Consider the following 14232-nt stretch of genomic DNA (forward strand, 5'->3'; position numbering starts at 1 on the left):
AATGTCTTGCGTTTGTCCCGCGAAAACAGCGAAATTCGTAAGATCATTTCTCAACCAATTTTCGAACTGTTCGCGTACTTCTTGAGACTTTCTTACGAACGTTTGGCCCATGTTTACCACTCAATGTGTGACTTCTATAAAGCGCTTGACTGAGGTATACGCAAGAATTGTTTACGGCTCCACCGTTGGGACGCATTCATTTGGACAATTCTAAGTTAAACTAAAGGAACTTTAGAAGTGTTATAAAAATTTGACTTTTCCTTTAGAACAACAATATTTAGTGTAAATCTTAGGAAGTTGTCATGATATCATCTCACTTGAATCCCTAATTCATGTGATTGTGACCAATATCACTGCACTGACGAGAACATAATCTTTAAAATTCCATAATTATCGGATTCTATTGATACTTAGAACGTTCTGCATGTTATTTCAGGTTATTCTCTTTCCCAAAGTCAGTATGAACATGGAGTGACATTTTACTTTAAATGGCAACATCATGTATGCCAAGTTTAGTCCAGATTATATGTGACCCTGCACCACAAAACAAACAAAAAGTCGCCAGATATGGATTTTTAGTTAAGGGCAGATTCTGAAAGAGCAGACTCTAAGCTTTAAAATGATGTATAACTCAATTCAAATGGACTCTCTTAACCTATCTAAATATTGGAAAGAAAGCGCACACTCTGGAAAAGTGTGAACCGAGAAAAGAGGCTCTGAAGTACAGGGTCTATTTGTCTATTCAAGCGCTTAATCTTCACCAAACCGTGCTAGCTGTGCAATGAATGGGACAAAAAACAGGATGTAAACCACTGGAGCAACAACAATGAAGGGATTATCAGATTAAATTGAAATTGACCATGCTCCATTCACACATTATGTCAATGATTAATGCGAACTTTCAAAGCAGTAGCATTATCCCTTAAAAAGTAATCAGGCTTGAAAGTGAAGAGTGTGCAAAGGGTTATCAAGAAATGAATAGGGGCCTCTAAGATATACCTGATCTCACTACTCTACAAAAAAACAAAAAAAAAAGTTGTAGAAAAACTACTAAAAATGCCTTTTCCCATTCATTTTATGATCACAAACTTAAGAATTATGTAGAAGGGGAGCTCTTTAAGAAAATATGAAAAACTGAATATTGCCTACGTTGACCCGTTTCACCTTTTTTGAGTCGTCACATGAAGTCAAGGGGTGCGACTTTTTGTTCGTTTTGTGGTGCACGGTCACATATACATTTTGCTACACTGCAGCACCGAGAAATGCAAATACGAAATATAAAACTTACAACACTTCTTCTTACTTGAGATGCCACGGCATTGCATAGAGCCGTGCTTTCCAGACTTCAACAGCGTGATTTCGCATTGTGATCATACAATAGCTCATACGAAATTTGTCCCAATTTATTCATTTTACTGTTCAGAGGTAAAGTGATCACACGTATACGCTTAATGAAGCCGTTCCGTACCATTTCATATATGACGGGTAAACTGTTCCAATGGAGCTCTATGTATATGAAACATTTTCATCGTTTCCTTTTCTTTGTGACTATGAAACCCTCACACAAGATTTCGTGTTTAATGTGTATACGAGAGAATCTATCTATGGGCATTTCCGTGAGTTGTGCGACATGACCACCAAAATTTTACCTGCATATTTCAGGACAACTGATAATCTTACTTTGTTAGCCATAGTTTGAAGTGTGTGAAACCAACTTTACCTTTAAGAAAAGTTCCCTTTTGTGCATTTTTATACCTTTTGGAACCAGAAAGCATTTTTTGACCTAAAAATCCCTAAAAATGCATTTTTGTTGCTCTTTGTGATTATTTTTTATATTTGAGGCTCAAATCAAACTTTGTTTGGTTTTACAAATCAAAAATATATTAATCTAGCAGTAAATAAAGTGGAGACTTCGATATAAGATATGTACTTCGGACACCAGCGTGCTCTTACATAGCTTCAGAAGCTGCTGTAACGTGAGTTACCGAAACATGAACTTTTTAACCTAGCAATTTTACTATGCCCAACTGAGACATGGTATTTTGGATTATCAAATAACTATGCAGCACACATCCAAGAAATATGATGGGACTTATAGTCTTTGCTTCAAATTCTCATAACAGAGGTCTTAAAATTGTAACGTGAGTTACCACAATGTAACGTGAGTTACCAACATGATTTTTCTTTAATACCAAGAAATGGTATGAAGGTTGTAATTGTAAGTAACCAATGAGTACATGATTACTGAACTCTTGTATTAAGATTCTATTTCCAGTAGATTGTTATTCTCTTGGTCTCTCTCTATCACCAAACCAACTGGTCTACATGTACAATGTATCAATTACACATGTTCATCACATGTGCTTCAACAGGTTCCATATTTACTATTTAATATTACAGTGCATGTACAATGTATACTGATCTGTTATGAAAGTTGTTAAAAGACATTTCCTCTAAAGCTGCATGGACCTTGTTCCAGCAAATTATCAAAATTTTGTGATAACTATTAATAGCCTCCTGATAGGGATAATCACTGCATGATTACTCTTGAAAAGTTCTTGATTTTGTAATTCAAGTGATTACTATTTGACATTTCATATATAGTTTATACCCACCTGTATAGACCAAAGCCATTGTTTATGAGGCTGAAACATTTACATGTGAACAGAATTTTAAGATTGGAGCTCGCTTCCTGCTGTTTTTTCTGAGATTTTTGAGAACTGAACATTGTGAATTTGACACTCTTATGTGTTTTAGACTATTCTACTCTGAGGTTTTAGCTATATTGTTGCAAAATCCTACAATGAAACTCTTCCATGTTTTCTATAATTTACTTTACATGCTGATCTATTACCAAAAACTTGTTGAATGTGAACCTCATTATCAGACATTTTCTTTAAGAGCTGGACAGTCATGTACCTTAAAGCGAACTATCAACATTTTGTGATATTAATAGTTAGCCTCCTGATCACAAAATATTCATTATTCATGTTTTTCATTGGGATTTACTGCTTCAGTCTGCTTGATTACTCTAGAAAATACTGGTGTACTTTTAACATGTATGTACAATTTAAATAATGGCTTCTTGACATTTCATAGACGAAAGCCATTGTTTTTTAAGGCTGAAACATTTATGAACATGTTTTATTAAACTGATCAATACTGGTAGTAGATAACTAAAATTTATCTGCAGTTTCTGTAATTCAAGTCTAATTTCTGTATCAGTTTAGTATAAGAATTTGTAAACAAATCAAACATACAAACAATTGATTATTGAGTAATTCAAACAATTATCAAATAATTGGAATATAAATTGCATTGTTTCAAAGTTAAAAGATTTATTGAAATATTCATTTCTGAGCCTTTAAACTCTCCACAGACTACATGTACAGGTCTCTAGTCTCATGACTCAGTGTATTAAATGGAATAGTTTATGGATGACTTGTTTTATCTAGATTGCCTGAAATCCATTTAAATCTAGTAAAATAAAAAACAATCAAATCAAATTCTCAATTAAATCCTCAATTTCTGATGCATTTGTTAACTGGAAAAGAGTGTAATTTAATGAAATAGACTCTGTTTCATATCATTTTGTTGAATACAATTTTTGTCTCAGTACAAATGAAAGCTTGGAAAACGACTCAATTAAAAATGAAATTTATCTTCAAGTTGGCATTCTAATGTAAAGTTTCATGCCTTTTGGTAATCTCATGGATAAAATGGGATTAATTACTGTCAGATCAATGTTCAAGTCAATTTAGATTCTTATTCATGGAGTTTGTTTGTGAAAAAAAGTTGTCTCGTGGTAAGTTTTCTTTGGATTATTAAGACAAAAAATGGTCTTGTGATCATGTGGACAAACTGTAACGTGAGTTACCGTAACGTGAGTTACCGCTTCACATGACGATACCTGGAGAATGTAAGACAATTTGAATTTTTACCATACTCGGTGATGTATGTTGTTAGTCCATGACTTTGACACAATAGACTTTAAAGTCTCTCTGTTTCTTGTTTGAGAAAACTTTTGAATATGAGACATGCCAAATTTGTGCATGTCCAAATTATGTAACGTGAGTTACCGACATTTGTAGTATTTTTTCTCATAGTTTTCATAAGAGTCTCTGGATGTAATGTTGCTGTGAGGTAGGATGGAGGTGCATGATACTCATTCACATATAGTAACTCATATTACTAATTAGGTTTTAAGGATATTGATCTCAACGACCTAATTTTGAGTTCAAAATGTAACGTGAGTTACCATGGAAATGCCCCTATAATGAATTGAGAATCAATTAATAAACAGTCTTTTAGCTTGCCTTCCTTCTATAACCTAAAATGCAGCAGCACGTTTGCTCACTGGGCTGAGGAAGTAGGATCGCTTCAACCCGGCCTTAGCCAATCTGCATCGTTTTCTTGTCAAGAGCGGAATTGATTTCAAGATCTCATACTGCTCACTTACATTCATGGTCAGGCTTCAGGATACGTGTCATGCCTGATTGAGCGGCGTTGTTCTCGTCCATGTCTTCATCTGGCCGTACTCTCCAGGATGCCCATTACACATCTCAAGAGACCGGGCATTTTCCTCTATCGCTCTTCGCCTATGGAACCCCCTTCCCATCTTTTCTCCTTGAAAATAAAAATCTGGAGCACGTCAAAGCTGCACTCAAGATTCACATTTTCGCCAGATACACCTACTAACTCTCTTGGAAGAGTCTGCGACGTTGAATGTGTGTTTTGTTTTTTGATGTTGTTGTTGTTTTTTAAACTGATATGTTGTGAGCCATCATCATCAACCCAGTCTTTGAGGAAAGGTGAAGCGTGTAGTCTGTATGGGCTAAATATTAACAGTATCACTTACCTTGAATATCACTTACCTTGAGTGCTCCTCAAAGAAGAAATGACAACCTGCCAGAATCTCTACCTCTCGTGAAAGTTAAGAAGACAAACAAGCGTATTTGGTCATCTTCATGCCCTGCTTGGTAATCATCTGTATAAATGGACACCATTACTCCCCCGATCTCATTAGTCTACACAGCAAATCTGAGATACAAAGAAGGCCTCAAGCAAGTTATGCGTCTTGTATAGCATGGCGCTGTCACGAAGAATTATCCTCTTAGCATTACCTGTTTTTAATGTACTGCTATCCGAAATGTACTCATTGAAGCATATGTCAGGCGATTTCCCTTCAGGACAGACTGGTTTATATTGGTCTAACGATAGCAAAGCTCTAGTCACAGCCAATATCGATAGGGTTGTTATTTCTACAAGCAAGAATGGGACCTATGCAGTGAAAACAGATGAAGTGATCATTGCCGAAGTCATTAATGGCCAACATCCTGCAACAGCTCTTAGCAACGATTCCTCCAACAATTCGGAAGATACAAATATTAACAAAACTTATCAAACCAAACATGGCAATGCAAGCGTTTCTTACGATGAATATGAATTGGTTGGACTCACATTATCAGCTAATGTCGAATCCCAAAGAATAGGTGGAGGAGGTAAGATTCGCACCAAGTCACCTCTGACTCTAAGAAGCAAAGTGGATGCACATGATTGGTATCAAGTCACAAAACAACACGTCAAGATTATCGAGTCAACTCATCTCTCCACTCCGGTATCTTCTTTAACTCTACTGCAGGAGGAGAAGGAGGACACCATGGACCCTTTCACTCTTCTCGTCACCCCTAGCAACTACACATCAGGGAAGTCAACGATGTTTAAAACTACAGCCCATTCCACCGTATTACCTGAAAGGACAACGAAGAAATACCTGGGCATGATGAATATTTTGAAACCAGGGACTAGAACCACCATCAGCACATCAGTACAACCCTCTCCTTCCAGGACAGCGGAGTATCAACGTGAAAAACGCCCTATACAGGAATTACTGATTGCCTTACATCAGGTATAGTGGAGGTCATATTTCTTATTTGACTTTTTAACATCATAGATGTGTTTTTGATGATATTTGCCCCTACATCATATGTGAAATTGCACATTCAAGGGTTATAAAGCTTCTCAAAGAGACACTTTTGAAAATGAAGCCCTTTCTAGTTTTTTCAAAAAAAAAAATTCTTGCAGTTTTGATTAGTTTTTCATAAGATGAATACATAGATGCATGTAGTTATCCTTGGTTAAGGAGGTGTCATCATCACCTTAATGCCTACAAAGTCCTGTAAAACACTTTTATTTATGAAACAGATTAACTTGATGTGTTTTGAGCTTTTCCAGTGGTAGCCCAAACAAAGAAATACATTAAAATGACACAATCATTCAAAGTTGTGTGATACTGATGACTAGTTTCTACCAAGATCTAGTGCCACAAGAATATAATAAGAAAACAAATTGTAGTTGAGCAGAGTTGGGGGGGGGGGGTAGGGCGTTGGGTGGGGGAGGAGAAGGGGGAGGAAGGGATCTGACACAATAGATCAACATAAACCAGTAGAGCTTGTGTTGGATGAATACTTCCCATTGACTTGTGTGCATTACGTGCATTCTCTATAGGGCTCACACGGGTAAATGATTCCCCATAGAGACGTGTGTTAACATTCAAATTTCAACAAAAAAAAATCTGTAAAATAGCTGGGAGAAATTAGGTATTTCATATTCACTAACCTGAATAAGTGAGATATACCCTTTCATCCATCAAATTTCCAAGGCAGGTTCGTCGGCTCAAACTCTGTCCAAGGATCCGCAAAGCCAGACTGCGAGTTCTTGTCACTCCAAAAAATCACCTATTTTCTGTACTTGCAGCCAATGAAATAAAGTCCCCTCAAATTCCATCAGAAAAGCTTTCATCTTCCAACCAAAATGCAGTTTGTAGAGGAATTCATACTCAATATTTACAGCTATTCAGTTCTTTGCCAAACTGCATCACTAATTTTTAATTAATTTTTTTCGTCATTTATTTTGGTATCTTTGGTACGAATTTGTGAAGGGGTCTGGGACATTCCATTTTATTTACAGGTGTGAGCCCTATATGGATTCAGATATATCAGTCATCAACATGTCAATTCATAGTGTGCATGTGTGTGTGTCCTGTGTGTGCGTGCGTGTGTATGTGTGTGAGAGAGAGAGAGAGAGAGAGAGAGAGCATATCGTTTATGGCATGAGAAGTGATGGCGCGGAATGGAGTGACGATGCTGCTTGTGATTATAATTGGACGTATGTTGCCGTACCACTCCTTGTTCCGAGCATAATTCTTTGAAATATGTATATATATATATATATATATATATATATATATATATATTGCTATTATAAGATGCAACAAGTTTGTCAAAAATGAACTTTTATAAGTCGCACATGTGACAAAATGGACGATGGCTGTATGATCTCCTTTCAACCTCTATTCAGTAATCTGTATTAAGCGTGTCGTCAGCGTTTTTACAATCTCGAAAAGAGAATATGTAAGCCCCATTTACATGTTTACAGTCTTTTACAAGTACTAGATGTTATAAAAATATTTCCCACTTTTGATCCTTAATAGCTCAAAAACTATACACCAGATAACACTGTCATTGATATGAGTAATAGCTGAATAGTGTTATACAGTTTATTTGGGGGTGATTTGAATATGAGGGCATGAATCAGTTTCGTTAAATCCATGATTGATTTTTACGACAAGTTCCAGATTTTGGTCAAATTTGAACCCTCTGTACAAAATTGAACTTTGGACAAGAACCAACGATGTGTATGTGAGTATGTGCTTACAATGACCCTGAACTACAGACATGACTGCCACGAATACCACCCTTTTCAGAGTTCGGCTGACAAGGGTTCTGGACTCTTGCCCCAAGGTACATGAATGCTTTATTAGTAATTCATGATGGATTGCCGTGGGCACAGCTAGTCTGAATTCATGGTAAAGGGTAAAAAGCGCGCACATTAAAAAAACCAAAACAAAACAAAAACAAGCACATAATATTCAATGTGCTTGCATACACTACATTTCAGGATGAATACAAAATAAAGGGGGGATGAGAGGGCTGCAGCCCCTCAGCTCCCCATCACCCCACCCCTCCTCCCGTGTTATGTATAGGACCCAACTTCTGTTTGCTTCGTTTTTATTATTATGCTTTTCAATCACAAATTGATATCTAACTCCGTTATGATGTCATAATGTCGGAGATATTGTAGAGCTAGTTGTGCTGATGTGTTTAAAAGCGATTTCTCAAATTCCCCCATGACGCTGTCATTGATTCAATTCATGTGGCTACGGTGAAGTGACATACCTCCAGATAACACTCGACTATAGGGAATTACACTTCAGAAGTGTACTGCTACTCATCTGTTTAATACAAACTGACATGCAGGGTGACCAAAAGACCAAGATAGATAGGCTTTGCTTTCAATATTAACTTAATTTGATAAATGAATTCAGCGGTTGGTCAAGGTTCAGATTGCTTTTGTGCCCTAGTCCAAATTTTTTATGATTTTGTAAGTCGATGATGGTACAAACCGTGATATATATAGCTTTTATTGATTAGAAATGTTTCCTTCGTGCGTGTTATAAATCAGCAATAATTTGGGGCATGGTGTCATAAAGTGCATGAAGCTCTTGACTTTCAATCGGAGGTCCCAAGTTCGAGTCCCGTCAAATGACTACGTCCTTGGACAAGATTTTTTTTACCCACCGTGCCCCTCGCGACCCAGAAATATATTTTATGTATGAGGGTAGAGCTAGTGCAACAATAGTGGGGGGGGGGGGGGCTATCGTAGAGCGGTGAAAATACTGAATACCTTGGATAAGGAAGATCAGATAATCTTTTGATAATCATTGTTATTACTTTTTATTTGATTTCATTATCAAACTTTGTTTAAAAATAGAACAATACAAATGGACGCGCTATTCAGCTTATTTTCACCAAGATTGCACGCCATCGACATAGCCATTGTTTGCTTTCAATACTCCTGTTTTCGTACGTTACACATGACACTGAACTTCCCTGATTTTGTTTGTCTTTTTTTTTGGGGGGGGGGGCAGGGTTTCATTAAACACTTGAATGTCGTCGTGACATTTCAAAGTACAACATCGAGTGACAATCAGACCTGTATGACTGTATCAAGGTTTTCCGTGAGTATTGATATTATTCAAGATTTTACTTTTTTTTCTTTTTTCTCTGGTATCTAATTTCTCTAAACAATAAATTAGAAGTTTCCAAAAGGGCATTAAAATAACCTTAGCAATTTCAGAAAAAACCTAAAAAAATGACCTCATTTTGTTACGTATGGGACATCTCATGATAGGACACGAGCTAATTTGCATATCATTTGCATAATCCCTAAATTTTCATACCAAGTTAAACTATGTGATGAACTTCTTATGTCCACATATAAATCAAATATCATTTGCTTTCCTTTGAATTAATATGAATTTTTATAAATGTCCCATACGTAACGCTGTGTTTCACATTTATGCAAATGAAGCCCTTGAAATTTGCATAAATTTACATAATATAATTTTTTCCTCCATGGAAATCAAAACTTCAACTCATAAGCTTCAAAATGATACCAAACATGTCAATATTGAGCGAAGATGAAATTTTGCCTTCTGAGGGGACCTTATCTTGGACTTGCCCGGACGCACACACGGACGGACACACGGACGGACGCACGGACGGACGCACGGACGGACACACGGACACACACACGTACGGAGCCCGTTTCATAGTCCCCTGCTCGAACTCGTTCGGCGGGGACAATAATATCAATACCAGCATATGAATAAAAAATAAAGACAGGATAGAATAAGAAGGTAAATGAAAAAAATGAAACATATAATTACCATTACTTGAGGGATCAACTGAACTATTTTAACAAGTGCATTATTTCAAAATATAAGTAAATTCAAAATGGAAAAAAAAGTCCATGGTTCAAAATGCTACCCAAAAAATGCAGAATGAATAAATATGATGACGTAGCAGAATGAACACATGTCTTTCCATCCCCACACATCGCAACTTGCCTTGCTGTTGATGACTCTGTCAAGCCAGTGGAACTGGTTGAGAATAAGTTTTGGGAGGTCCACTGCTTCACTGTAGTCAAACATGCTACTGCTCACAGGTCGAACATAAACACGGAGTTAGAGCAGAAAAACAATTCTTGAAGCTTGGCATGGAATTCACATTAAATACTCATATAAGGTAAAACACAAAGAAAGTCTCAATCTCTACACAGTAAAATATCAAAGACACTACTCACTGCATTTACTCCCTAAAAGCACGTCATACGACAACAAAATGAAACATGATCATTGCACTTCTAATAGATGACTAGTACTGTGTCAGGAGATTGCATAGAAATAGTTGCATTTCAAGATTGGAAAATGTTACAAAATTCTCAAGTAATTGAGGTGTCATACATGATGTAGACAAACTGAAAGGTAAGACAATAAGGTTCTATTGTATGAAGCAATATACTTACTCTTCTTCTCCCATGAATTCTGGCAGCTTTTCAAGGAGCATGTTGACCAGAGCTGGCTGAAATTGTATTAACAGATAATAATATAACTCAGTGAGATAGATGGTTAAGTACACCATATGTCAGACTGTTCACACTAGAATTCATGAAGTACTGCAGAACTTAAGTTCATCAAACACAGGATCATGAGCGAAACAAATCATGATGTACAGTCTGTCTCCTAATAAGCAATGGATTGGCAAAGCAAATTCTGGCTTCAACAAATCTCACAGATCTCGGCAGAAGAAAAATTCCATTGCTGTGTTTCTCTCTCTCTCTCTCTCTCTCTCTCCAATTTATATCACAGAACTTGAATATCTCTGGCATAGTTGCACAGGGTTGAGAATAGATGTGTCTCCAGTACATTTATGCCTCCAAATTGTTTTAAGTCCAATACTACAACAAAGCTTAGAGAAACAGTTATTTGCAAGTGAGTGGAAAGGACAAACACGTTAATAGGAATAGAGAATGAATGCTACGGAGCAAAACAAACAGTAACACACATAAACTAAAATTGCAATAATATGTGTAATAAATGACAAAGACATTGAAGAAAATCCACAAAGTAAACTTACCTGCATTTCATCCACCCCAAGAAGTAGTCTGATCAAACTATCTTGATTGCCCCCTCTCGCACTGCAGTAATATTCAGAAGTCAAGACACACTTGCCATTGTACAAAAAAAAATTCAAACTTCCAGTGGAAAGCTATGAAATATTTGCTTCAATCGACTGAATAAAATGGTGTCAGAATTAGGTAATATGTGCACCAAAAAAAGTCAAAATGACATTTATGAGTGAAGTATCAATCATAAAATCCAGCAAAAAGAAAAATGTATTTGGAGACTTACCCCTCCCCTTGTTTGTTCATATTAAGCCATATGCAAAACTGTATCCCCTACAAAACAACCATACACTTTATGCATATACATACAAAACAAGAACAAATTCCTATGATCAAATATCACAAGTAAGAATGTGAACTGATATATCACTATTTCATTTGGTGAGGGTTTTATCATTATGACATGAAAATGGAAGCCATTACTGTAGAGAGGATTTGTATCATCAGAGATTCACAGGAGATTTTCTTACTTATGAAAGGTAATTATTAAAGTAAAGTTTGCATGTTAAGTCATCATCACAGCACTAATAATATCTTTAAAATATTTTCAATCGCTGAGCTTTGATACATAACAAATAAGCTCATATTTTGTCTTCAGTTTTGAGAGTTTGACAGTATCTGATGTACTCACCTCTCACACTCTGCAGATGACATGGTTGGCAACAAGCTGTACTTTAATCTGTGGAAACATTCAATTTGTAAGTTTGCTGTTGGTTAAGTTCTTCTCCATATCACTCACCTTACCTGTCTGCATTTATAGTAAGTATACAGTCATACCATATCATTTCTACTTTACAGTCCATACTACTAGCATTTTGTCTGCTATGATTGAATTTGATTCTTTCTGAACTTTTGTGTATCTCTCGGTATTACAGATAAACATTTAACATGCTTTAACCCGTTCCTCCTGCACTTCTCTGAGAGCCTTCAATGCCCCTAAATGAGATTCTTTTTCCTCGCCGACAAAGAACGGACAGGTTGGTAATCCACTTGTGCGAAAGAAGTCAAGAACGGAACATGTATCTCCTCCTTTCCAAGGTCAACTACATGTGCCATCAAACAATGAAAATATCTATCAGGTGCGAGGTATGAATAGAGCGTGCACTGATGGGCTATCAGACTCTTTTGTCATACACAAAACGAGGCACCTGAATGGGGTCAGCGAACACAGAAATCTACTGAGCTCAGCCTTGATCGCTATGTACATTTTCATACGCGTTCTATAGCAACACGAGCGCAAACTACATCATAAAAAAGTAAATACATGTACTGCTGATATATGCCGTTTTCCTACAGAAAAAGAACACAAGCTGATAGAAGAAACTCTAATCTTTCTATCACAGCCATTTTTATGGGCAGTATAACCCAAATTTAAAACATGAACTGAGGCTATGCACTCTTGTCTACATTTTGGTATACCAGGTTCCAAAAGAACCGGTTAATATACCCTACGATATAACAAATAAATACAGTATGAGATCCAACATATCTGCATATCACAGCATGATAACATTAATTTAAGTGAGGTTTTTAAATTGGAAAATGCAGGAGAAAGCCATCTCTGAACAAACATTAGAAGACATAAGATGTTCAATTACTATATATCCCTTTCCAACACAGAAACCATATGTGAATATTTCAAGAACAGCCAAATGATGTTGGTGTATGATCTCAATACTTCTATTTTCATAGTAGCTTGTATCACTTGTCAAATGAGCTATTGCAACCTTAAAATAAATAAATGAATAAATAAATGAATAAATAAATAAATAAGTAGATATATAAATAAGTAGATAAATTAATAAATAATAAATAAAATAAATAAATATATAATTCATGTGACAAAAACCAGCAATTTTTTTTGTTGATCCATTGCTGGATGATTATATTTCTGCTCTTTGTTAAGTTTATAATCTGCAGACTCCAAGTACTGCTTGAGTAAAGCCTGTTGAAACCTGAATACTGAGAAGCAATGGTTTGACATACCTCACCGAATCTTCAATGTGGTTCTGTAAGCCGGTGATAAAATCTTCGATGGTCTGTTAAGGACATAAAATACATGAAAACATCTTTCAAAGATCAAAGAACGTTCCCTACTGAGGTAGAATTTTGCAAAAATTCTGCTCCTAGGTCTTCTCTCTGCATGCAATACACATTTTATGTCTGTCCAATACAGCATAGGATTCAAGGCCTGTCAACCCAAAGGAATTATAAGATTACCAAATATTAGTGTGCTAATTACATTCCCTTGATTCTAAGCTTTTTTATTATCATACTTCTGTCGCAAATATTTGAGAGATCTCATGATTTTGCATTTTTCACCAAAATCACCCTATTTCAGTAGGATTTTGTGGGGTTAGTGTTTATGTCTGTGACTTGACAATAACGACCACACTGACGACATAAGAATGCTTTCCAGTAATTTGCATGCCTTGCTGTTTACAGAACATGACTTTGACAGGAGTGAATGAACGTTTACCTTTTCAAGATTCATGCTGGATTTCACAGCTTTTCTGATCTTTTTCTGGAACATAACTTGATCCACACCTAACAGTTGTAAAATTAAAGTAGACAAAGAAACAAATAAAAAAAACTTCCAATTAATTATACAAATGGATGCACCGGGGGCTAAGGTAGCATGTTCATATTAAATTGCAGTATTCAATTTTAACTTTCATACATCACATACATTGCAACTACAGAGAAATCAATCTACAGTGTTTGTATATTCAGAACATCAATATCATCTACAGTGTATTGATTGGGTCTGATGGCAAAGAATATGAAATTGACCAGACACAATCTATCATGAGTATCTAATTCAATTCAAAAAGTCATTTCATACAATGTTTTCACTTGAAACAAGGTTCGGTTCATTACTCCATGATTATCAACATTTCAATTCAGAATGTCACTTCACAAAATGTTTTCACTTGAAACCAGGTCCATTATTCCATCATGATTAAACACACACACACATACACAAACATATAACATATATCATATAACATATAAGATATAACATATAGCATAAAACATAACATATAATATACAGCCATGTTATATTAGGGTGCATCACTTTGACTCACTCAGCTGGTTTGGTTGATCTCCAGCCATGAGGTGAAAGCCAGCAGACTCTACCAT

General features: G+C 36.1%; 1 protein-coding gene across 1 annotated transcript; it reads right to left on the reverse strand.

Moving 5' to 3' along the window:
- Positions 1-8715: 8715 nt before the first annotated feature.
- LOC139744237 (Fanconi anemia group D2 protein homolog) lies at positions 8716-14232 on the reverse strand. Its single transcript, XM_071654680.1, has 7 exons — positions 14178-14232; positions 13568-13635; positions 13075-13127; positions 11040-11100; positions 10429-10484; positions 9971-10058; positions 8716-8745 (listed from the first exon to the last, which is right to left on the reverse strand). The coding sequence occupies exons 1-7, from the start codon at positions 14230-14232 to the stop codon at positions 8716-8718; spliced, it is 411 nt and encodes a 136-aa protein (XP_071510781.1).

This window comes from Diadema antillarum, unplaced genomic scaffold (genome assembly GCF_040938485.1).
Source record: "Diadema antillarum isolate AM-2024a unplaced genomic scaffold, OU_Dant_1.0 seq00001148_RagTag, whole genome shotgun sequence".
In the NCBI taxonomy this organism is placed as follows: Eukaryota; Metazoa; Echinodermata; class Echinoidea; order Diadematoida; family Diadematidae; genus Diadema; species Diadema antillarum.

Bases quoted from the DNA above. Each gene is read 5' to 3' on its own strand.
- LOC139744237 (XM_071654680.1), bottom strand. From the start codon at position 14,232: ATGGTAGAGTCTGCTGGCTTTCACCTCATGGCTGGAGATCAACCAAAC. The intron at 11,101-13,074 runs GTATGTCAAACC...ATATTACTGCAG, and splicing joins CACATTGAAGATTCGGTGAG to TGCGAGAGGGGGCAATCAAG. The intron at 10,485-11,039 runs GTAAGTTTACTT...ATACAATTTCAG, and splicing joins TTGGGGTGGATGAAATGCAG to CCAGCTCTGGTCAACATGCT.